Here is a 25,031-nt window from a genome sequence, read left to right as displayed (position 1 = left end):
ACAGTTTAGAACAGTTAAGATTTCCTAAACAGTTTATAAAATACTATAACCATTTGTGAACGTATATCGATATAAGGTTTTTAAGGAACTTCTTTATTCATCACTTTTTTTAGAAGAGGAAAAGGTATATTTCGAAAATGGGGCCCAAGTCACGGCCAGCACATCTCTCACTGAAACATAGGGTGGTTTTTTCTAGGGCCCGAAGGGAGTATCGATATAAGGTTGAATTTCATGATTATTCCACGTACGATATTGTACAATTTCTTAAAAATAAACAGAACGAGTTCGTAAGAATCTAATTTAAAAAAATATCAGGCAACTGTTTAAAAATTTTTTTAAACTATGAAAAAAATTCAATGCATAGCATTTAATGTATCTTTTTAACCATAACACAGTGCAATATTTGAATACAATTGAAAAAATAATTTATTTTCGAATGAATAAATAACTGCCGCTTTGAATTTATTAATATGAATGATTTTTTAATTCCCTTTTTCAGTGTAACAGTTAAGACTCGCCCGCGATGCTCACCCAACTGGTGCGCGAAAGAGTGTGTATCCTAAAACCGGGCCGCTGAAATGAGCAAAACCGGGCCGCGTATACTCACTCATTGGTGCGTTTGCTCTAAAGGTACCCGGATTGAAATGAGTTTTAAAGCTAAAATTATTGTTTTATAATCATATATTTATTTTAATTTACTTGCTGATTGACATCAGCTGTTTTGGAAAAAAGGATAGATAATATCTATATAATATATTATATTCAAAATTTTAGAAAGTATCCTTCAACTAAAAAATCATACCCAAAATCATAGTTTTAGAAAGAATGAAAAATGTAGACCATTTGAAGGTTCTTAATTCTTTGGGTTGTTTTAATAGCTGCAGAAGATTTGAAGATTAGCTAACAGGCCATATTTTAAAGTTAATTTGTACATATAAGCGTGCTTTTGTAAAATTTGTACAAATAAGCGTGCTGTTTATCAATGAAATCAACCAACCTCACATAACTTCGAAAAAAAAGGTTGGCCAAATTAAAAAAAAAAAAGGTTTTTTCGTACTATCTTATGATTTCTTTTACTGTTTTAATAAGTCATCCTGTAAATATGTACCGTTTATTTGAAATTGTAATAAAGTATTTTACAGTTATTTATTATATAATAACTCAATATTGATTAACGCCTTTAAATGTTTTGTATTTGTAATTGTATTTGTATTTGTAGTACAAAAAACAGATGTTCAAGCCATTTTTTTCGGGAGTATGACATTTGGCATAAAGCCATTTGGCATAATGCCTTTTGGCATAAAGCCATTTGGCATAAAAGCCATTTGGCATAAAGGCCATTTGGCATAAAGGCCATTTGGCATAAAAGCCATTTGGCATAAAGCCATTTGGCATAATTCAAGCTTACCGAGTGGTGACTGTTTAAATAAACTTTTTTTTCTAATTTTGCGGCGTTGCCGCAAACATCGAGGATGCAGGGGGTGAGGCGGCACAAAGCCGCCGAGGCTCCCCAATCCGAGGTGGCCGCCGACCCGCCGTCGGAAGCGGCGGCCTTATTACATTGGTCTAGGTCTACTGGGGCCTCCTAGGTTTACGTGAAAGCTAGGGGTGATCCCTCAGCCCCGTCCGCCGCGCGATAGCGCGAAGGACACACTTTCATGAAAGTTCGAACGCGCAGCGTGAGGAGTCGGTTCAAGCTTAGGTCTAAACGCCTTACTTATTGCGGTTCTAAAAAAGTCAACACCAGCCTCCTCACGCTGCGCGTTCGAAGTTTTATTAAATATTGTCCTTCGCGCTATCGCGCGGCGGACGGGGCTAAGGGATCACCCCTAGCTTTCACGTAAACCTAGGAGGCCCCAGTAGACCTAGACCAATGTAATAAGGCCGCCGCTTCCGAGGGCGGGTCGGCGGCCACCTCGGATTGGGGAGCCTCGGCGGCTTTGTGCCGCCTCACCCCCTGCATCCTCGATGTTTGCGGCAATGCCGCAAAATTTAAGAAAAGAAAACATGCAACGTTGTCCGAAAAGTGAATCTCAACGTGATCACACGAAAAAAGAAGTTATGCCAAATGGCTTTATGCCAAATGGCTTTTATGCCAAATGACCTTTATGCCAAATGGCCTTTATGCCAAATGGCTTTTATGCCAAATGGCTTTATGCCAAAAGGCATTATGCCAAATGGCTTTATGCCAAATGTCATACTCCCATTTTTTTCATTTATTACATTCAATTTTTGATTATGAGTTATTTGTATCGATAAATTTCAAAGGCGAGAATCAACCCGCTGAGCACTATGTGTTCACTGAACAGAACCAACGTGAGGCACATTTTCCTATTAGAATGTATGCTATAAAAATTGCTAAAATATAAATTATTGCTGGGCCCACTGCTGTCACTTGATTTTGCTCTCAATCGCGTGTTTCGGTGTGTTCGTGTAAATGTGTTTTTCTGATGTTCCGCGGATCGAATCTTTCGAAAAAAGTGCACTCTTTCATTGAGGATGGTGTTTTTTCTGTTGTAAGATTTTCTTTATTGTGGCGAGGCCAGTGGAAGTAATCTACACGAACGAGGTAAGACTTCAAGCGACCGATACCAATCCAGCGACATATAATATTACTGGTGCTGGCTGGCTACCGTTGTTGGATGCACTCGCGGGGAGTCAGCTATCGCACACACATCGCATCAAATGTGTGCCGTTTTCTTCGGTCAGTTTAGTTTATAGAAGTGCTAGTGGAGTCAAAGCGACTCTGACTGAAAGAAGGACGACGACGACGGAGTGTCGAGATCGACAGACGACGAAAGAAGGCAACATCAGAAATTAGCAACTTTTCGATGGCCTCCTCCATCGGTAAGTTGGCCACGACAATCTAATGAAATTATCTGTTCCATTGCCACTTGCGTTTGTTGTTGCGAAAACCGTACGGAATTCCGCATTCGGTGGGCTAGTGGTCTTTTGGAAATATAGAACCATCTGCTCGTGGAGTGCAGCCTTGCGATTCTTGGATCGAAACCCTGGCGGATGTTGTGAAAGTGGCCATACATTAGTTCAGATGGTTCTATGTAGTGCAAGTGCTAGAAGAGGAGGGTGTGATAAGCAGGGATATGTATTTCGATTAAAATGTTCCCCGGAACGAGCGAAAACAGGTGTGGGAATCGAAAGTTGAAATTGCATCCATCAGAAGATTTGGTGAAGATTGTCGCCAGCAGAAGGCCACAGTAGAAGAGAAAGGTATTGCTCCAACATATGCCAAAGTGAGTAGCAAAAAAAAGTTCGAGTTAAAATCAGGTTGTGTGGCCAATAAAAGGAGCTGCTCGCTGATGGATCGCATGGACATTACGACCATGGGTTCTCCGGGCCAGATGTGAAGAAACAACGGGAAAGGAAGGAGCAAAGAGAAGCAAAAGAAGTCCCAAAGTTAGTGGGAAGCGAATGACCGAAACATTAACAACAAAAAAAACCAACCAGACCGAAAGAAGAACCAGAAAGGGGACCTAAATGCAGGCGAACGATTGACTTACACCTTGCAAAATCAGAAGCTTTCATCGCTAGTTGTTTCTCACGACGACGATGACGACGATGGTCGGAAAGGGAGGAGGATACAATCGGGATGGTTTTCGATAAAGGACCAACTCGAGACGAAAATCTTAATTGTGTAACCCGTTTTGCAACAATGTATTTCGGAGGTTGTTAAACTTGGTCGGGGAGCTGCTGCAAATGGTGCTCTCGTTTTTTTCAAGATTATTATGGTTGGTTTGCCTTATTAACTTGGAATTTTCACTTGTTATTTCCAAACATCCGTGGTAAATTTTGTATTTGACTCTTTACTGAAGGTGGTAAAATGTCACCAAGGTATTTTTGAGAGGTCTTGACTAGATTGATTTTGTTAATGGTTTTTAAAAAATGTTGTTATTGTTACTTGACTAAATTTTCTTTTACAAACTCATAATGTTGTACAAATAAGATTATTACTTCAGTGATTGATTGTATGTACCTTTTTAAGGTTAACGATTTTTTTGTTAAATAACTTTATATCAAGTCTAATAAAAAATGTGACTTTAGCTAACTAATAAGCATCATTTTCCTGAGTAACTTCAGTACATATATATTCTGTAAGAAATGATGTGTCGAACTCAGAAAGAGAACTTATTTTTTAAAAATGAGCATAGCCAATTTATGCACCATTGGAAAAAGCTTAGACTTTCACTTTTTTTAAGATCCAAATTGGGAGATCTAGAACATTTTATGTTTGTGAAAAATTTAAATACTTGTCTGACCTTTTGAATTTTCCAATGATATGAATCGCCCCTACTGAAGTCATCAAAGTTTCTTATGTTAAGAGTATTATTGTAATACCTTTTAAAATTAAGGTACTTATATCTCTTTTTATTCGTTCATTAAGAAATAAGCAACAACGTGGTGAGCTGAATTAGCAACAGTATCTGAAAAACTATAACCAGTAAAGGCAAGAACGCTAATTTACACACCTGTTGAGTTGGGTACAGTATGATGCAAAATTTCATGATCTCGACGACCAAACCAAGCCACCATAAACCAACCGATGAAGAATCGCCAGAAGAGTTTCTTTGTTTTTTTTTCTCCTTCATGACCAACTCGTTGTACTTTAGACGATATACAAGTTGGCTCGACTAAAACGACTAAAGGGTCTAGGTTACTCGATTTTTTTCTGCATCTTCTCACTTGCTTGATGTGTGTCTACTGCGCGAAAAAAAAACCCACAGACCCGGCGGGGTTGTTTTGTGCGGTTTTTCTTGCGTCGATGCTTCTCTTTGCTCCGCTTTCTCAACCGTTCTTCGTTTGTTGGATGGATGCTTGCTCGGGGAGTTACGTCGTCGATCGAAGAATGAATGGCACATATCCTCAAGAGTCTGTGTACCAGGTAGCTCTAGCGTTTATTTTTGCTCTCCTTTAAGTGTGCCGTAGGGCGTAACGTGGAACGATAAACCTCCGTCGATTGGTAATTCGTCGAGCACCTCATCGCAGTTGCTTCAATTAACAGAGAACAGTAGTGAGTGAGAAACACAGAAAAAACCGGAACTGAAGATAAGTGTAACAAAGAAAAACTAAACGAATAACTTGCCTAGCTGTGCAACCCATTTCGGGGGAGTTCGGCGCAGCCGGCTGGAGTTCAGTGTACTCTCCCTCCGGAAGAGACAGTAGTAAGCCAGCTACTAGTGTAGCTTGGTGTAGCTAGCTGTTGTCAGTAGCCGCCGCACTGCTTCCGGTGAAAGTGGCAGCAAGGCAGGCAGGATCATGGGCTACGACTTGACCCGCTTTCAGGGCGACGTCGACGAGGAACTCATCTGTCCGATATGTTCCGGTGTTCTAGAAGAACCGTTGCAGGTAAGTGTGGGCTCGTTCGGGTTTTCGGGAGAATCTTTGCCTTTTATGATGTCATGTTCATGTTGGGAATCAGAATCTGATTATTGGTTTGGGTTTTTGACATAATGATTGAGGAATATATTTGGGCATACAGTCTTAGCCACTGGCCCACAGCAGGCAGTCCTGCAGTAGAAGGAAGAAGAAGAAGAAAAAGAATTTGTTTAATCGTTTGTTTGATACTTAGTCGTTTATAAATATTTCAAACATCAGGGACAAATAATGCAAAACATCGAGTTTTATAATAATTGCATATTATCTACCAGTAGAAAGCTGCAATTGCTCAATTCTCAAAAATAATGCACATTTTTTTGAATTTTTATGAAGCTACTTTTTCCAGAGTTCTTAAGAAAAAAAAACTTGGAAATAACAAAAATGATGAAAAGGTAAAAGATGGCAAAAATGACAAAATGACGAAATTGACAAAAATGACAAAATAACAAAAACGAAAAAAGGGCCGAAAATGATGAAAAGAAAGAAAAGTGACGAAAATGACTAAAGTGAAAAAATTACGAAAATGACACGAATGATGGCAAAAATGAGCCAAACGACACGTCAAAACTGACAAAAATGACAAAAATAACAAAAATGATGAAAATTGCAAAAATGACAAAAATGAACAAAATGATAAAACTGAAAAATTGACAAAAATGACAACAATGACAAAAATGACAACAATCACTCTGAGAATCTCTGAGTGAAAGGTAAAATCTCAAGTTGCATAAACATATAACTCCTGTACTAATTCGTGTTTTTCTTTGTGTTTTATGTGACACTTGAACGAGATTTCTTCCCAATCTACTCACCTTGGCTTACGTTCTGTGAATTTGCTGAAGTACTACATAATTTGCACCTAATCCGTTACAAATATCGATATAAAATTTTTCGCACGCCGAGAAATTTTGCAAACGGTATGGCTGCCACTGATATTTGTTGTGCATGCAAACTCGATCTGGCGAAAGAAGAAGAAATCGTGTGCCAAGGATTCTGCCGCTTTACTTTCCATCTCAAGTGCGCCAATTTGAACCCAGCCACCCGTGATCTGGTTGCAAGCAGCCACCAACTGTTTTGGATGTGCGCGTCCTGCACTAAAATGATGGCCAATGCAACTTTCCGGCAAGGAATCGTATCCACTAATGCTGTGATTGAAACGGTGCGTGATGAACAAAACAAAACTTTGCTCGTTTTGCAGAAGGCGATCGATCAAAACACTGCTAGAATTAATGACATTCTGGCTCGCCACTCGTATAAGCAAATTGATATTGATCAAACCCCACTAAGCACCATTTCACGCAGTATGATTACACCGATATCGAAAAAGAGGAAAGTACCACCGACCGAAAAACGTTTCGCCAAATTGCCAAAATTACACTTAACCGGCAGCAAAAATGTGGATGCTGATTTTCCGGTGACGCTCGCAAATCAAACCCGAATGACTACGGCAGAAAACAAATTCTGGCTGTATCTCTCTGGTTTCGACCCAAGTTCAACCGTGCAGCAAGTTACTGAGTTGGTGAAAAAAAATCTCCAGACAGACACCGCGGACGTAACGAAGTTAGTTCCCAAAGGTAAAAATCTTGCCGAACTTTCCTTCGTCTCGTTCAAGGTTGGTCTCGACATGCAGTTGAGGAACGCCGCTCTCGTTAGTTCATCTTGGCAGAAAGGCATCTCATTCCGTGAGTTTGACTTCGATCCCAAAAAGCAAGCTCCGTTTTCTTTTCAGTTTCAGCCTAAGTGATGACCCGCTAGAAACTTATTCCCAACAGATCCGAACAGATAGCCCAAATGATCATGACACCCCGCTTACCGCCACATCCCCTCAATTTGATCTATCTCATCCTGTTACCATCTACTACCAGAACGTTCGGGGATTGAGAACCAAAACGAACAGACTGTTCCTCTCGCTAGCCTCATGTGAGTATGAAATCATTATTTTTACTGAAACCTGGCTAAATGAAAAAATTATGAACTCTGAGCTCTCGGACTGCTTTACTTTTTATCGATGCGATCGAAATTCTCAAACAAGCCTAAGCGAGCGAGGAGGAGGTGTGTTGATCGCTGTCAGGCAGCATTTGAATAGCTCGTTAGTGAAATTGAATGGTGATGATAACATTGAGCAAATTGTAGTGCGCATAATTCTCAATAGTAATGCTTCGATCTTTGTGTGCGCTATTTATTTACCACCAAATTCAGCGCAATGGGCATACGAACGGCACGCTACTTGCCTACAAGAACTAAGTTCTCTTGCCAGCGAACGTGATAGACTTGTTGTTGCCGGGGACTACAATTTACCAAATTTGAACTGGCAATTCGATGATGATTTATGCACTTATCTACCCATGAATGCTTCCTGTGAGCAAGAGCTCATATTAGTCGAATCAGTTCTTTCATTAGGGCTACAACAAATTAATGAGATAGCTAACAGTAATATGAGAATGCTCGATTTAGTCTTTACGAGTGATGCTAACAACATTGACATTTTCGAGCCCCCGATTCCTTTAATAAGCATTGACACGCATCATCCCCCTCTTGTGATGCTGCTAATGTGTGAAGAGGACACGAAATCACGTTCGCCTGATGAATTTGAGTTTGACTTCAAAAGATGCGATTTTGAATTGCTTAACGAATCCTTGGCTGCAATCAATTGGCAAAACATATTATTTGGCTCAACCGATCACGTGGTGGGAATTTTTCACGATACCCTCAACGGAATTTTTCGAGATATTGCACCCGTAAAAAAACGGAGTACACGCACTGTGAAACGTCAACCTTGGTCGAATCCTGAACTTCGCAATCTGCGCAACCGCCTTCGAAAAGCTAGGAAAAGGTTTTACAACGACGATGGCATGGATCGCATGAACGAACTACGTGACTTAGAGAGCGCATACAACTCTTTGCATGTATCTAGTTTTTGTGATTACATGAATCGTATTCAGAACAACGCCCGGACTGATCCAGCATCTTTTTGGTCGTACGTAAGAAAACGGAAAGGTGCTCAAGGAGTACCTCAAGTCATCAGATTCAACAACGCAACTGCCGAGACGCCGTATGATGCTGCAAATCTATTCTCGTCATTCTTTCAAAGCGTGCTAAGTAATAACTCAACACCTTTGTCTGAATCATACCTGAGTAGCTTGCAGAGTCGAGATTTCAATCTGAGCCTGCTGAGTTTTTCGCCGAATGACGTTCTTCGTAAGATAGCTGCTTTGGATGAAACGAAAGGACCTGGCCCTGATGGCATTCCGCCTTTCCTGGTCAAAAAATGCGCGGATTTCTTATCGATTCCTCTCTCGATTATCTTCAACCAGTCGTTAATGGAGGGCATTTTTCCCGATGCATGGAAAACTGCATCTATAATTCCAATCCACAAATCTGGAAGCATACACCAGGTGGAAAACTATCGCGGGATATCGATTCTGAGTTGTTTTCCGAAATTGTTCGAAAGCCTTGTCTATGATTCACTGTACCAATCTGTACGTCACACTATCTCAGAAAATCAACATGGATTTATGCAACGCAGATCTACGACCACCAACCTCATGACGTACGTTTCTAAGTTAATGAGGAGACTGGACAAACGTCAGCAAGTCGACGCCGTGTATGTTGACTTGAGCAAGGCCTTCGATAAGGTGCCACACGTATTGGCTGTAGAAAAAATGCGTCGTCTCGGTCTTCCTAGTTGGATTTGTAAATGGATTCATTCATATTTGAAAGGCCGAACTGCTTTCGTACGACTCGGTGCAGTGGACTCGACACCATTCGAGATCACATCTGGTGTTCCTCAAGGGAGCCACTTAGGACCATTGATCTTCCTTATTTTCATCAACGACTTGAGCGCCATTCTAGAGTCGGAAAATTTACTTTACGCCGATGATCTTAAAATTTTCCGTACAATTTCATCTCTAGTAGATTGCTGCGCACTTCAAAAGGACATCGATTTTCTTCAGGCTTGGTGTCATCACAACGGTATGGCTCCGAATATTGCCAAATGCACTACCATCTCGTTCACTCGTCAACGAAATCCCATCAACTTTGAATATAAAATGTCAACGATCGTTTTGAGCCGCACATTAGTCGTCAAGGACCTTGGAATCACCCTGGATAGCAAGCTCAATTTTTCACAGCATATCTCCTCAACGATAGCGAAAGGTTTTGCGGTCCTTGGCTTCATTCGTCGAAACACGGAATTCTTTAATGACTTTTATAGTTTGAAAGCCCTGTATTGTGCTCTTGTGCGCAGCATTATCGAGTACGGGGTACAAATTTGGGCTCCATATCAAGCGGTACAGTCGAATAGGATAGAGAGGATACAACGATGCTTTATTAGATATGCTCTACGACAACTACCATGGAACGACTCATCTGACCTCCCGCCTTATGAACAACGCTGCTTGCTACTAAATTTGCCGACGCTGGCATCAAGGCGCGTCTTCCTGCAACGGCTTTTTATTTTCGACATCCTTCATAATAACGTGGATTGCCCAGAACTGTTATCGCTGTTACCCTTCAATGCTCCTGTGAGAACAACTCGATACCTGGATTTCTTCAGGCTTGCCGTTCGACGAACCCAGTATGGTCAAAACAATCCTTTAGATACATGTTGTGCTCGTTTTAATGAAGTAGTCAGTGATTTCGATTTTAATATTTCCAAGAATGTGTTTAAATCTAGAATAGGATAGCTTTTTAATTGTTTAAATACTGTGAACCATCTGAGAAGATCAAATAAATAAATAAATAAATATAGTGATAAAAGCGACAAATACAATTGATAAAAAAAAGTGACAAATAAAAAAAAATAAAAATGATAAAAATGACAATATTGAAAAAAAATGACAAAAATTACAAAAGTGACGAAAAAGACGAAAGGACGCAAATGATGACAAATGACAAAAATAAAAGTGACAAAAATAGCAAAAATGATAAAAATAACAAAAAAGACAAAATTGACAAAAATGCGAAATTGACAAGAATGACAAAAACGACAAAAATGTACAAAAACGACAAAAATAACTAAAGTGACAAAAAAGACAAAAATGACAAAAATAACAAAAATGACAAAAATCACAAAAATGACAAAAATGACAAAAATGACAAAAACGAAAAAAATGACAAAAATGACCTAAATAACATAAATGACAAAAATGACATAAATGACATAAATGACATAAATGACATAATTGACATAAATGACATAAATGACATGAATGACAAAAATTATAAAAATGAAAAGATGACAAAAATGACAAAAATGATAAACATTTTTAAAGTGACCAAAGTGTCAAAAATTAGAAAAATGTCGAAAATGACAAAAATTACAAAAGTGACAAAAATAAAAAAAATGACAAAAATGACAAAAGTGACAAAACTGACAAAAACGACAAAAATGACAAAAAGGACAAAAATGACAAATGACATAAATCACAAAAATTATAAAAATGAAAAGATGACAAAAATGACAAAAATGATAAACATTTTTAAAGTGACAAAAGTGACAAAAATGACAATAATGACGAAAATTAGAAAAATGTCAAAAATGACAAAAATAACAAAAGTGACAAAAATAAAAATAAATGACAAATATGAAAAAGATTACAAAACTGACAAAAGTGAAAAAATGACAAAAATGACAAAAATGACTAAACTGACAAAACGACAAAAATGACAAAAATGACAAAAACGACAAAAATGACAAAAATGACAAAAATGACAAAAATGACAAAAATGACAAAAATGACAAAAATGACAAAAATCACAAAAATGATAAAAATTACAAAAATGACAAAAATGACAAAACTGACAAAAACGACCAAAATGACAAAAATTACAAAAATTACAAAACTGACAAAACTGACAAAAACGACAAAAATGACAAAAATGACAAAACTGACAAAAACGACAAAAATGACAAGAATGACAACAATGACAAAAATGACGAAACTGACAAAAATGACAAAAATAACTAAAGTGACAAAAAAGAAAAAAATGACAAAAATTACAAAAATGACAAAAATGACTAAACTGACAAAAACGACAAAAATGACAAAAATGTCAAAAATGACAAAAATAACAAAAACGACGAAAATGACAAAAATGACAAAAATGACGGAAATGACATAAATAACATAAATGACAAAAATGACAAAAATTATAAAAATGAAAAGATGACAAAAATGATAAACATTTTTAAAGTGACAAAAGTGACAAAAATGACAATAATGACAATAATGACAAAAATGATAAAAATGTCAAAAATGACTGAACTGACAAAAACGACAAAAATGCCAAAAATGACAAAAACGACAAAAATGACAAAAATGACAAAAATGACAAAAATGACAAAAATGACAAAAATGACAAAACTGACAAAAACGACAAAATTGACAAAAATAACAACAATGACAAAATTGACAAAAATGACAAAACTGACAAAAACGACAAAAATGACAAAAATGACAAAAATGACAAAAATGACAAAAATGACAAAAATGACAAAAATGACAAAAATGACTAAACTGACAAAAATGACAAAAACGACAAAAATGACAAAAATGACAACAATGACAACAATGACAAAAATGACAAAAACGACAAAAATGACAAAAATGACAAAAATGACAAAAATGACAAAAATGACAAAAATGACAACAATGACAAAAATGAGAAAAATGACAAAAATGACAAAAATGACAAAAATGACAGAAATGACAAAAATGACAAAAATGACAAAACTGACAAAACTGACAAAAACGAAAAAAATGACAAAAATGCGAAATTGACAAGAATGACAAAAATGACAAAAATGACAAAAATGTAAAAACTGACAGAAACGACAAAAATGACAAAAATAACTAAAGTGACAAAAAAGAAAAAAAATTACAAAAAATACAAAAATGACAAAAATGACTAAACTGACAAAAACGACAAAAATGACAAAAATGACAAAAATAACAAAAACGACGAAAATGACAAAAATGACAAAAATGACGGAAATGACATAAATAACATAAATGACAAAAATTATAAAAATGAAAATATGACAAAAATGACAAAAATGATAAACATTTTTAAAGTGACAAAAGTGACAAAAATGACAATGATGACAAAAATGACAAAAATGACAAAAATGACAAAAATGACTAAATTGACAAAAATGGCAAAAATGACAAAAATGACAAAAATGACAAAAATGACAAAAATGACAAAAATGACAGAAATGACAAAAATGATAAAACTGACGAAACTGACAAAACCGACAAAAATGACAACAATGACGAAAATGACAAAAATGACAAAAATGACAAAACTGACAAAAACGACAAAAATGACAAAAATAACTAAAGTGACAAAAAAGAAAAAAATACAAAAATTACAAAAATGACAAAAATGACTAAACTGACAAAAATAACAAAAACGACGAAAATGACAAAAATGACGGAAATGACATAAATAACATAAATGACAAAAATGACAAAAATTATAAAAATGAAAAGATGACAAAAATGAAAAAAATGATAAACATTTTTAAAGTGACAAAAGTGACAAAAATGACAATGATGACAAAAATGACAAAAAATAGAAAAATGTCAAAAATGACAAAAATTACAAAAATGACAAAAATCAAAAAAATGACAAAAATGACAAAAATGACAAAAATCACATAATTGACATTAATGACATAAATGACAAAAATGACAAAAATGACAAAAATGACGAAAATGACAAAAATGACAAAAATGACAAAAAGACAAAAATGACAAAAATGACAATATGACAAAAATGACAAAAATGACAAAAGTGATAAATGTAACATAAATGACGAAGTGACAAAAGTGACGAAAATGACAAAAATCGCAAAAATGACAAAAATGACGAAAATTTCGTAAATTACAAAAATGCGAAATTGACAAAAATGGCAAAAAAATTTAAAAAATGGACAAAGATTGCTAAAATGATCAAGATGGAAGAATTGACTAATCTGACCGAAATTGTTTAAAATGTTATCTCCATCGAGAGTTTCATGCAAATAGCATTGAAAATTTAAATTTCAAATTTATTTTGACATGTATTTATGGTTCTTTGCGGAGTAGAAATCCGTAAGTTCTAAATAAATACACAGTAAAGAAGTACAATAACCCCTGCGGTGATGCTCGAGTTCATCAACACTCAAGCGTCGATTTATGTGTCTTTATTTAATTTGCCTAAAACGTTTCGTTTCATTTTTTTCTGTTTACGGGTTTTGCGATTGATCAGTTGTTTCCAAAAATTTTCTCCAGCTAACCACCTTCTGCTTTTGCAGGTTCAAAACAGTTCCGGATATCTATAGGGGAAGAAAAGTGAAATGCTAATTATTTGATTTCCTTTCGTTGTAGCTTTGATTGCCACAATCGATTGGAGGCGGGCAGCTTTAGTGGTGGCTTGGTGGTGTTCCGCCAATCGATCTCCGTCGATGATCTGTGAATCCGCCTTCATGGGGTTGCTTCTTATTTAGTCTGCCGATGGCGCCACTTTAACAACTCTCATGCAATAAGTTATAATGCAATGGACTGTTTTGTCAGAAATTTCTATTATTTTTGGCTGCACAATTTGCGTGATTGCACGCAACAGCTAATCAGCGGCAGCAGCAGTCTACCAATTTCCTGCTTGGGCTTTGCTTGTTTTATTTTTGGGGTAGAGCTGGGAAAAGATTGCCACAAAACAACTAATGATGCAGCCAAGCACAGAAAGCTAAAAAAAAACGGAACCTGATAATGTTAACTTAAACGTGATTTGCTTAATTTATAGTTACTTCGTACACCGCTGGTCGAAAATTGTTCTACCATACTCATGTAAAATTAGGCCGGAAAAATTTCAAATTTTAACGTAAAAAAACCCGAAGGAGGAAGTATATAAAGTTTTACGTATAATGTGGAAAAAAATGATAAATTCATTGTAAATTCAAACAGATAGTCAAACTGTAAAAAGGACTTGAAAGGTTACTTGATATTTGAAATGTGTTTACTAAACCGTCAAAATTAAAAACCAATCATTCTGAAAATTGAAACTGGTAGGCAAAGATTCTCTGGCAACCTTAACCGAAACGGAACGACCGTTTTCCGAAGCGACCATCGGTGTTGTACATACAATCCCGTTTGTCCGGGACGTCTCTCTGTTCTAGGCGGTGGCATGTGAGCATGCATTTTGTCGTGCCTGCATCACCGAATGGCTCTCGCGGCAACCGACCTGTCCCGTGGACCGAAATCCCATCACCAACAGCAATCTTCGTGCCGTGCCAAGGATTCTGCGGAATCTGCTCTCCCGGTTGAACATCAACTGTGAAAACGCCATGTACGGATGCACCCTGGTCCTGAAGCTGGACTCGCTGGCCACCCACATCGAGGAGTGTGAGCACAATCCAAAGCGCCCGCTGCCCTGCGAGAAGGGATGCGGCTTCGTGATCCCCAAGGACGAGTACAAGGACCACAACTGCTTTCGGGAGTTGCGATCTCTGGTGCACAACCAGCAGCAAAAGATGAGCGAACTGAAGAACGAAATCAACGATCAGAATCTGGTGATCAATGAACTCAAACGGGAACTCAATCTGGTGAAGGATTTTATGAGGGCGATGCGCGTATCAAATCCCGCGATGCGGGCCATCGCCGATCAGATGGAGCGGGACGAAGTGACCAGATGGTGCAATGGACTGGCGAGGGCTCGAGTCACACGATGGGGTGGGATGATCTCCACACCGGATGATGCGTTGCAGGTAAATCAAACCCACCAGTAACATTTTTTTTTTTTGAATTCTAAATACAATAATTTCCAACATTTTTCCTTTTAGTTGATGATTAAACGAGCGCTATCGGAATCGGGCTGTCCGCCGCACATACTAGACGATTTGATGGAGAATTGTCACGAGAGGCGGTGGCCCCGGGGATTAAGCTCGTTGGAAACCCGTCAGAACAACAGGAGAATCTACGAGAACTACGTCTGCCGGCGAATTCCCGGTGAGTATAAGTTCCTTGACTAATTTTTTTTTATCAAAATTATTTTTACAATGGATATTCGCTCCACCTGAATTTTCGTCATAGCTCAAATCTTTGACTTTTATTTTTAAATGATTTTTGCTAACGTAAAAAAAAAATTATTAAACACATTTCACACGACGTATTACTACGTACGAGTGTACGACTTAATTAAATCAAGAACGACACTTTCGTTGTAGTATCTTAAATCATTTTTTTAAATATGTCTTTATTTGTAACAATTCATCATTACATTTATATTACATTATTACATTAAATTAGGTGTTCAGTTCAATAATGAACTGTCCAGAGCCCTATAGTTTATTAATCACTAAAATTTATTTATTCGACTTAAATTTGCTGAGCACAATCAAGTATTTTTATGTAGGAGAACATCCTGTAGTGTCAAAAAAATTTTTAAACCTGCTACTAAAAACTGCGATGGAAGACTGCATCGATTTGCCTCTGAAGTTGGAGATGATTTTGTTGGCCTTCTCTTCGATCGATGAAATCATAGTAACTGTTCAGGATCACCCCTGATGGCTAGGATCGATAGCATCAGATATTTCGAGACTAATCGTACACACATTCTTTCAAACAACATTACAAGCAAGTGGACTGTATTACTTCGATAACTTAGACTTAAAATACAATTATTCCAACACAAACTGACTCTGGTCTCTCTAGACCTCTGACTATGGCCATGCTAGCTTCTGACTTAGGCCCCATGGGCCGTGAACTTAATACTGTGGTCCGTCTCCGATGGTGGTTGGTTAGGAAAAGAGTCCGAGTCAAGGATCGACGGTGGCTCGATCCTTCGGAAAAACCTCTTCGTGTCCGAGGAAAACCGATGATTTTGGCGCGCATTACCGCCGTTAATGCGCGCAGCATCGCCATGTTGATACTGGGCCTTTTTCGCATGTTAGGGTGATTCAAAGTGGCTCGCTCGTTCCAGAACAGTAACCTTTTAATATGTTGACAACATGAAAATTGGGATTCTTTATCAACTATAAGCAAGTGCAGAAGTCATGAAGCTTCTCTTGTAAAGTTAGAAACTTGTCATGTTTTCCCGATACTACATTGGCGACGAGTATAAAGAACCTTCGCGCTGGATAAACGGAAAGGGGTTCAGGTATGTTTTTCTTAAGATTCATTTTTTTCGGAATTTAGAGGAAAAATAGAAACGAACCAGTTGCTATAATGCGAATCGATAGTCTGGTTTCCTTCTGCAAATATGCAGGTTGTAATAAAAATAGATCAGGCGCTTGAATGCGCAATGAGAGATTTTTTTTTTTTTATTTTATACGGGATTTTCATCCTCTGGGATGATTCATCCCTACTCCAGTCGTGTCAAGTTGATGTGTTTTTTTTCTTCTTTTTTTTGAATTTTTTTGTATATTTTTTCAGTTTTTTTTTTTTTTTTTTGGTAAGGAGGAAAGGGAAGGATAGTTACATTGAAAAGATAAATAATCTTGCATTTACATCTTTTTGGATAGAAAAGATAAGGATAGAGTACACATGTATTTTGATAAAATTTTCCATTTTTGAAGATGGAGTGGTTTGATATGTAGGGGTGAGGTTTTTCTTCTCGAGGCAGTTTGATTTTCTATTTTCCTGGGCATTGTTTTTTGAGATTGATGGAAAGGGAAGGATAGAAACATTGAAAAGAGAAATATTTTTGCGTTTTTAAGATAGGATAGTTAAGGATAGAGTAACATATGTATGCTGATGACGTTTCACGTATTTTTGATGGGTAACAGTTGTTGCATAAAGGGGTTTTGAGTTGTTGTAGGAAGGTTTTAGCTTTTTCTTCGTCAGGGCAATTTGTTTTTGTACTTTTGTGTGTTTTCTTTTTGAATTAGGGGAAAAGGGAAGGATAGGAACATCGAAAGGAGAAATTTTGTTATCACATTTTTGATAGGAAAGATAAAGATAGAGTAACACATGTTTGCTGATATCGTTTCACACATTCGTGAAGTTTTTACGTTATATTTCGTGAATGAGTTTTGATTTATTGAGGAAGGTCATCAGCTTTTTTTCTTCGTCGGGACAATTGGAGAGTATTTCGCGTAGGTGTGGTGAAAGGGAACACGACTGTCTGAGGTTTTGATATTGCAATGAGAGATTCCATTCTGCCGAAAAGCAGGTGAAAATCTATCGTAAACGTTTGTTTTTGCAGATTAGTCCAGAAGTTGAAATGGATCAGGCGCTCATTCCGTTCTGCCGAAAGGCAAGTGAAAAACTATTTTAGGATAGAAATGGATCAGGTGCTTAAATGCACATTTAGAAGTCTGATTCCATTCTGCCAATAAGGCAGGTAAAGAATTGTAGTAATGAACCATAGTCGCTAAAATGCGCAGATGAAAGTCTGGTGTCATTTAATATTTGGCCATGAAGTCTTCTAAATGAGAAAGATGGAAGTTTCAAATGATTCGAAAAATGCTTGTCAGTTGAAATTCCCACACAAACAACAAGAGAGCTTGAATGAAAAAAAAAAGATATTTATGATTGACAAAAAAACGTGTGATATAGAAATTTTGATCAGCTACTTTGTTTCATCGACTTTGAAAAATTGTTCGAGAGTTGAAGAATCATATTTTATGGAGATCGTTTGAAATAAATTCAACATTCCCAGTTGCGCTGTCAATAAAACGCGTTGTTTTTATTTCGGCTGGGATTTTTTTTTGGGGTTTAGTTAGAAAATCGTTTTAAAAATCGAGTTTTTAGGTCGAAGAAGTATAGATTGGAATAGTGATTATAGAGAAACGAACATTCCGTTGTTTTTCGATTGTCACGTACCAGAAAAACTTTTTCAAAGTGTGGGAGGACGGTTTTAAAAAAGTGAGGTTAAGTGATCAAGGAAGAAAATGGAGAAATAAACTCAAGGGCTGATAAAAAGAGTCTAAATACGAATGACGGAACACCGAATCCTTAAACTAATTTTCTGTAGGAAATATGTGGCGCTTTAAAAATAGAAGAAAAACAACAGTATGTTTTACATAAGAAGGTAGCAAACAATATACTGATAGCGATCTCCGTAGACAATCGTTTGGATAACTGAAATTACAGAAAATAGGTGTTGAAAACCTGAGAAATGTTAGACAGAAAAAGATCTTTTTTTACGGAGTTTCAAAAAAATGTATAAAAAAGAAAAGTAATTGTAGTATCTTAAATCATAGTAACCTTTTATTATATTGACAACATGAAAATTGGGATTCTTGTTTCAACTATAGTGCAAGTGCAGACGTCATGAAGCTTTTCTTGTAAAGTTAGCACTTGTCCTGTTTTCCCGATACTACAGTCGTGACCAGAAATACGTCGTGTATTATGGGTCAATCGAATCTTATTGTTGATGGGTTGGTTTAGAATAAGTTGTCCAGAATTTTCCAGGCACTTTTCCGGGTCGGATGAATCCGGACTATTTTACCTTTAAAATACGGTATAACACAGATGAACAGAAATTTTTTAGATTTTTTTTTGACGCTCTACGAATGCTTTTTTGAAATCGGTTGAACCAATATAAAAAAGGTCGCAAAAAGCTCCTTTGCGTAGCCAAAGAGTTTGTTTACTTATAAAACCTTTGCAAAAACATTCCATGAAGTTATTGAAAGAAACGTTAGCAAGCAAAACCTACTTTTATTTACATTAAAAAATTTAAATTTGAAATGATAATAACTTAGTATGAAGAGAAATCACCGTGAATTTGTTTTATGAAATTAATTTGCGGCTTTATCGGTGAGGGTTAAAGAGTTGAAATGAAAGACGGATAGAATATCAGAAGAAAATTCTAAGGTGGTGAAAAGAGCGAAGAGCATTTGAAATAGAAGCTTGACCACATACTAAATTCTTTGTCCCACACCAATTAACTGTATTGAAGAAGTAGTACCCAATAGAGAAGGCACTACGTTTTTCGATACAGTTAATTATGGATGGTTCGACCGCCATGTGAATGCACATGTGTCGAACGGACAAAAAAAAAAATTTAGCATGTGGTTGCTCTGTTAAGTCTTCTATTGTGCGTTATCGTTCGATCGATGGCTAGGTAGATTTCTTATTTTCGTTTTGTGCGCAAGTTCCAACTGGATTGAGTTGTCGCCTACGGTCAACGGTCAGAAATCTTGGCCTAACTATTTTCGATTATTTGAACGATGTTTTTGTAATTGATTTTTTATAGCCGAATTATTTTTTTTTTATTATGAAGAGAAATCACCGTGAATTTGTTTTATGAAATTAATTTGCGGCTTTATCGGTGAGGGTTAAAGAGTTGAAATGAAAGACGGATAGAATATCAGAAGAAAATTCTAAGGTGGTGAAAAGAGCGAAGAATGCTCTTCGCTCTTTTCACCACCTTAGAATTTTCTTCTGATATTCTATCCGTCTTTCATTTCAACTCTTTAACCCTCACCGATAAAGCCGCAAATTAATTTCATAAAACAAATTCACGGTGATTTCTCTTCATAATAAAAAAAATAATTCGGCTATAAAAAATCAATTACAAAAACATCGTTCAAATAATCGAAAATAGTTAGGCCAAGATTTCTGACCGTTGACCGTAGGCGACAACTCAATCCAGTTGGAACTTGCGCACAAAACGAAAATAAGAAATCTACCTAGCCATCGATCGAACGATAACGCACAATAGAAGACTTAACAGAGCAACCACATGCTAAATTTTTTGTCCGTTCGACACATGTGCATTCACATGGCGGTCGAACCATCCATAATTAACTGTATCGAAAAACGTAGTGCCTTCTCTATTGGGTACTACTTCTTCAATACAGTTAATTGGTGTGGGACAAAGAATTTAGTATGTGGTCAAGCTTCTATTTCAAATGCTCTTCGCTCTTTTCACCACCTTAGAATTTTCTTCTGATATTCTATCCGTCTTTCATTTCAACTCTTTAACCCTCACCGATAAAGCCGCAAATTAATTTCATAAAACAAATTCACGGTGATTTCTCTTCATAATAAAAAAAATAATTCGGCTATAAAAAATCAATTACAAAAACATCGTTCAAATAATCGAAAATAGTTAGGCCAAGATTTCTGACCGTTGACCGTAGGCGACAACTCAATCCAGTTGGAACTTGCGCACAAAACGAAAATAAGAAATCTACCTAGCCATCGATCGAACGATAACGCACAATAGAAGACTTAACAGAGCAACCACATGCTAAATTTTTTGTCCGTTCGACACATGTGCATTCACATGGCGGTCGAACCATCCATAATTAACTGTATCGAAAAACGTAGTGCCTTCTCTATTGGGTACTACTTCTTCAATACAGTTAATTGGTGTGGGACAAAGAATTTAGTATGTGGTCAAGCTTCTATTTCAAATGCTCTTCGCTCTTTTCACCACCTTAGAATTTTCTTCTGATATTCTATCCGTCTTTCATTTCAACTCTTTAACCCTCACCGATAAAGCCGCAAATTAATTTCATAAAAGATAATAACTTAGTCTAGGAAATACTAAGCTTCTGGTTTCTACTCATGTTAGCATAAAAAACGCAGCTTAAGAATGAGCAGAATCAATAATTGAAAATATACTTTATTCCAAGCTCATTAAGCTATATCACAGATGAATTAATATACATCCATAAAAATTTCCATATATAACTCAAACTCGATGCACTTATTCAAGAATTGACTAAATCTTTAAATCTAGCTGTCTGTATAAAAAGCAATATCTGATTATTTGTGGGTTTGTTTGTTTGAAATTTGGTATGGGAGTTCGTTATGGGCAGGAATGATGAAAAACGTTTTCAGATTTTTGGAGGGTCCCTTTTGAAGAGGGTAGCCGGTAGCCCTTTTTAACCCTCCAAAGCCGTTCGGGTCAATATGACCCGAAGCGCACATTTCAAACATCTTTATCATCATTCCAATATACTGATGAACTGGTAATTTTGACAGACCAAGTATGTTCTATGAAAATAATGATCAAATCAACGCCAAAAAATTAAAATTTGAGTTTTGAAAATCGGTTCATTGGGAAATGAAATACAGCTAAGCAAAGTCAAAATTAGATGTCGTTTTTTTAAGTTAGATTTTTTTCTACCGGAAGATTAGTCATAGCGGTCAACACTTTCATTGGACCTCAACATATCTATGCATTGTCGGATAGATGGTTTCTTGACAATTTCAAACATTAATAAAACAGTTAAATACAGAAAAGCTGTCAGAAGTTATGAGTATTTTAAAAATAAAATTGATTTTTCGGACTTTTTACTTTCTGGACCAGTTTCTGATAATCTGGTAATACTTATCAATTTTATTTTGGAATGTTGAGTAATAAGAATAAATTACCTAGACAATGAATATAATATCATCAAAATCGGTTCACATTTGCAGCCAGGAGAACGAAATCAAACTACAGTTCAAATTTCCCCGAAACGGATTTTTAGCGAACGGCTTTGGAAGGTTAAGGATGAGCAATTGATTTTAATTATCTAATTTTAGGTCAGAGGTTGGCCAAAAGGGTCGTTCATATTGCCTGTTCACTATTTTTGAATAATCAATAAGATATTGACACTGTTTATCTAAAAAATAAATAAATCAATGTTATCATCAGGAAACTGAGAAAATTACAATTCGGATCGATGATGTATCGACTTTGGAAATTTGATAATCGCATTAAATTTGTATTAGTTCTCCGTGTGGACATCACCCGTAAATTTCATTATTTGATGAAATATTTTCCTATCTCTAAATTATAGGAAAGTAAAAAAAAAAAATAAACAAAACTTCTAATAAATCATATTTTGCTGAAATTTCTTAAGTTCACTCCAATCGTATTTTATTGATTTGGCAGTGTTTTCGGTTTTTCTGAAAATTTTATAATAAATTGTGTCTAAAGAAAATTTATGACAAAAAACAAATTATCTGTGCTAGAAAAAAATATAATGAACATTTATCGATAATAAGGCAGTTGTGTTGAAACATCGAAAATATATTGTTGCAAAAAAGTTCATTGGGTAAATTTCATACAATTTAAGTTTTTAACTAAATTTTGTTGGCTTTGTATGTTGATATGTGAAGATATGACATCAAATATACATTTTTCACGGAATTGCAACAGTATCAAAGCAATCGAAAGATTCGTTTTAATTCAACCACGGTAAATGAAAAGTTCATATACCGGTATTTCGATAGCAACTAACTACCTTCTACAGTGAAGGTAAAAACGCTCACTGAAGAAGGTATAGTAAGTTGCTATCGGAATACCGGTAAATGAACTTTTCATTTACCGTGGTTGAATTAAAACGAATCTTTCGATTGCTTTGATTCAGTTGAATCATTCAATCAAGTAGACTCACAACACAAAAGAGTGTAACAGTATACTTTGTGCACCTTTGTGTTTGTTTGTTATTCACCATAATCAAGAATACTGGTGGATGGTTGTCCATACTATTAAGTTAGGAAGTGGATTAAAAGATAAAAAAGTTAACTTAAATTTAAAAAAAAATATCACCTAGCCATTGTATTCTCTAAGTAGCAAAAGACCAAAAAGTGTGTTGAGGGCTCTCCAAGGTTAAAAAAATTGTTCTCACTTAGTTTAAATTTACATAATTTCAAATAAAGCTAACATTTTGGATTGTATGTCCATTGGCACACTAACAGGGCAATACACTGTATAATTTTGGATACGCGAAAAGTCCATAGAGCGAAACATTGTAAAAATAAGTACGAATGGCTTCAATCTTCAAACCTCAGTTTATTCTCAAAAACAATAATCTTCTTTTATTTTTCAGGAAAACAAGCTGTGCTTGTGCTACACTGCGATAATATGCACATGTCAGAGGACGTTATGGTGGAACCCGGACTGGTCATGATATTTGCTCATGGAATAGAATAGGATACTGATACGATTCAACCACCCTCCATTAACCCTATGTTTCCAGCTCTCAGCAACTGATGGAAAACGAATAACGAAAAGTTTAGCAAGAAAAAAAAATAAACAAAACACAGTGATAACCAACTACCAAGAACTACTACTCCACCAGCAGCCCTGCTTTTCCATGAGCGAGGGAACGTCTTAAAATTTCAAAGGAAACCTGTAGCCACCGTCTTGACAAGCAGCTTTCGACGGCCAGATTGGTGCCATTTTGATAAATGCACAATATTTTAAACTAGATTACAGACAAAACAAAACAAAAAATGCACAATTATGAAAATAGGCAGATGCTCCAAGAAGTGTCAAAATTATCTTGCCAATTAAATCGCATTTATACAATTAAATGTCGTAGACACACAAGTTTCACTGTTGATTTTGTTAAATTCTTCCTCTCCCCTCTTCGTGTACCCCTCCTCGGTCTGTCCCTAGTAACAACATCTCCTTAGTATGAACCCAACCAGTCAAAACCTCACTTCGAATCATATCAGTGGTGAAGCCGGAAATCATCCACTAGCTACATATGTATGGTAGTGACTACGAGCAGTCGAATTGAATATGATCTCTGGATTTGGAATCCCAACCTCCTGCGCGCTAGGAATGAGACAGAAACAAAATAGTTAAAAAACAAAATTCTACAGCAGTGTTTTGGAGCTATTGGATAATGCAATCTTGTACTTGATGGGAAAATGATAAAGTCCCTCTTTGATAAAAAGAATATGTGTGAATAATTTACAAAAAAAAACTGTGAATCGCAGCCATTTTGCCAGACAAAATCGTGTTTTTGAATTCATAGTGACGTTTCGTCTTTCCCAAGTGATGGTGATGTAAGCTATGATTTTTTTTTCACTTTCATCGATACTTATTGTTTAGGTTAGTTGAAAACTAGTATAGTTAAAGAATAACTTTAAAAGCGAAAGTTTTCTTCTGGCATATGATTTAACAAAATTACCTAATTATGTACTAAATGAAACAAACTGTAGCGAACAGAAAGAATGCATTCATTTAGCTAAGATTAGTTCTTATGTTGATTATAGTTGTATGGAGAAATAAAATATCTCAAAAATTATGGTGTAGTTTTGATTTCGTTACCTAGTTTTTAAGTCTGTAATATGATCGTATTAGATCATCTTGTATAAATTCCACGACAGCACAAGAATGTATCTCATAGTTTACAATTAATAAAAAAACAATTCTTTTTGAGTTTATATCCTAGTTATCAACATGACGCCAAATGAAGGCTGATTAGTGGCCTGAGGATTAGCTATCTACATTTTTGCAAATCTTAAAATACATCTACATTGGACTTTTTTTTTCCGGGAATTTAACACCACGGTCATTCTTCCCAATTCCTGTTGTGTTCGTGTGGTGACATTGGACATTTGTTTCTGTCATACGAAAATTGGAGTCAGATGAACTTATGAAAACCTTTCTAGTTAAATTGGATCGTTATCACTAACCGAAACCAAGCAGAAGGAAGAAAAAACACAACAGCAGAAGCGGACAACGCAATAGAAGCGTACAAATCAACCAACTACCCACCTCAAACCAGCCTCTGCTCCACGGAAACGGATTACCCCTCAATCGGCGCAATCATCGGCCATTGGCAGATGATCGTGGAAACGCAAAAGGATTCCCCAGGGAACAGTTAATTTCGAAATCCCCCATTCCATCTCAACGCCCTCTTCTCTCTGCTTACCCCTTCCAACCTCCCTTTAGGCTTAAGATAGCACCTGACCCCA

The 25,031-nt window shown here is 36.3% G+C and overlaps 2 protein-coding genes across 9 annotated transcripts in view; both read left to right on the top strand.

Moving 5' to 3' along the window:
* Positions 1–25,031, top strand: part of LOC129751328 (40S ribosomal protein S12, mitochondrial) — a 75,528-nt gene that overhangs the window by 1,196 nt on the left and 49,301 nt on the right. Inside the window, exon 1 of one of the 2 annotated variants that reach the window (XM_055746772.1) lies at positions 2,431–2,569. The exons of the other annotated variant lie outside the window; for it this stretch is intronic. The gene's annotated coding sequence lies outside the window, so the exon portion shown is untranslated. Of the gene's footprint in view, positions 1–2,430; positions 2,570–25,031 lie in introns of those variants that run through there. 2 annotated transcript variants of the gene reach the window in all.
* On the top strand, positions 608–24,349 carry LOC129751326 (E3 ubiquitin-protein ligase NRDP1). Of its 7 annotated transcripts, none has more exons than XM_055746769.1 (5): positions 608–630; positions 4,932–5,361; positions 14,552–15,139; positions 15,215–15,380; positions 23,150–24,349. In XM_055746769.1, exons 2-5 carry the CDS (start codon positions 5,272–5,274, stop codon positions 23,251–23,253), a joined length of 948 nt encoding a protein of 315 aa, XP_055602744.1. In that variant the 5' UTR covers positions 608–630; positions 4,932–5,271; the 3' UTR covers positions 23,254–24,349. The 7 variants fall into 7 exon arrangements, with proteins under 7 accessions (XP_055602744.1, XP_055602739.1, XP_055602743.1 ...); XM_055746764.1 differs by lacking the exon at positions 608–630 and adding an exon at positions 2,427–2,569 and having other exon boundaries at positions 23,150–24,283; XM_055746768.1 differs by lacking the exon at positions 608–630 and adding an exon at positions 2,682–2,704.

The sequence above is a fragment of the Uranotaenia lowii genome, chromosome 3 (genome assembly GCF_029784155.1).
Source record: "Uranotaenia lowii strain MFRU-FL chromosome 3, ASM2978415v1, whole genome shotgun sequence".
NCBI lineage: Eukaryota > Metazoa > Arthropoda > Insecta > Diptera > Culicidae > Uranotaenia > Uranotaenia lowii.
This window is presented reverse-complemented; position numbering and strand designations above follow the sequence as displayed.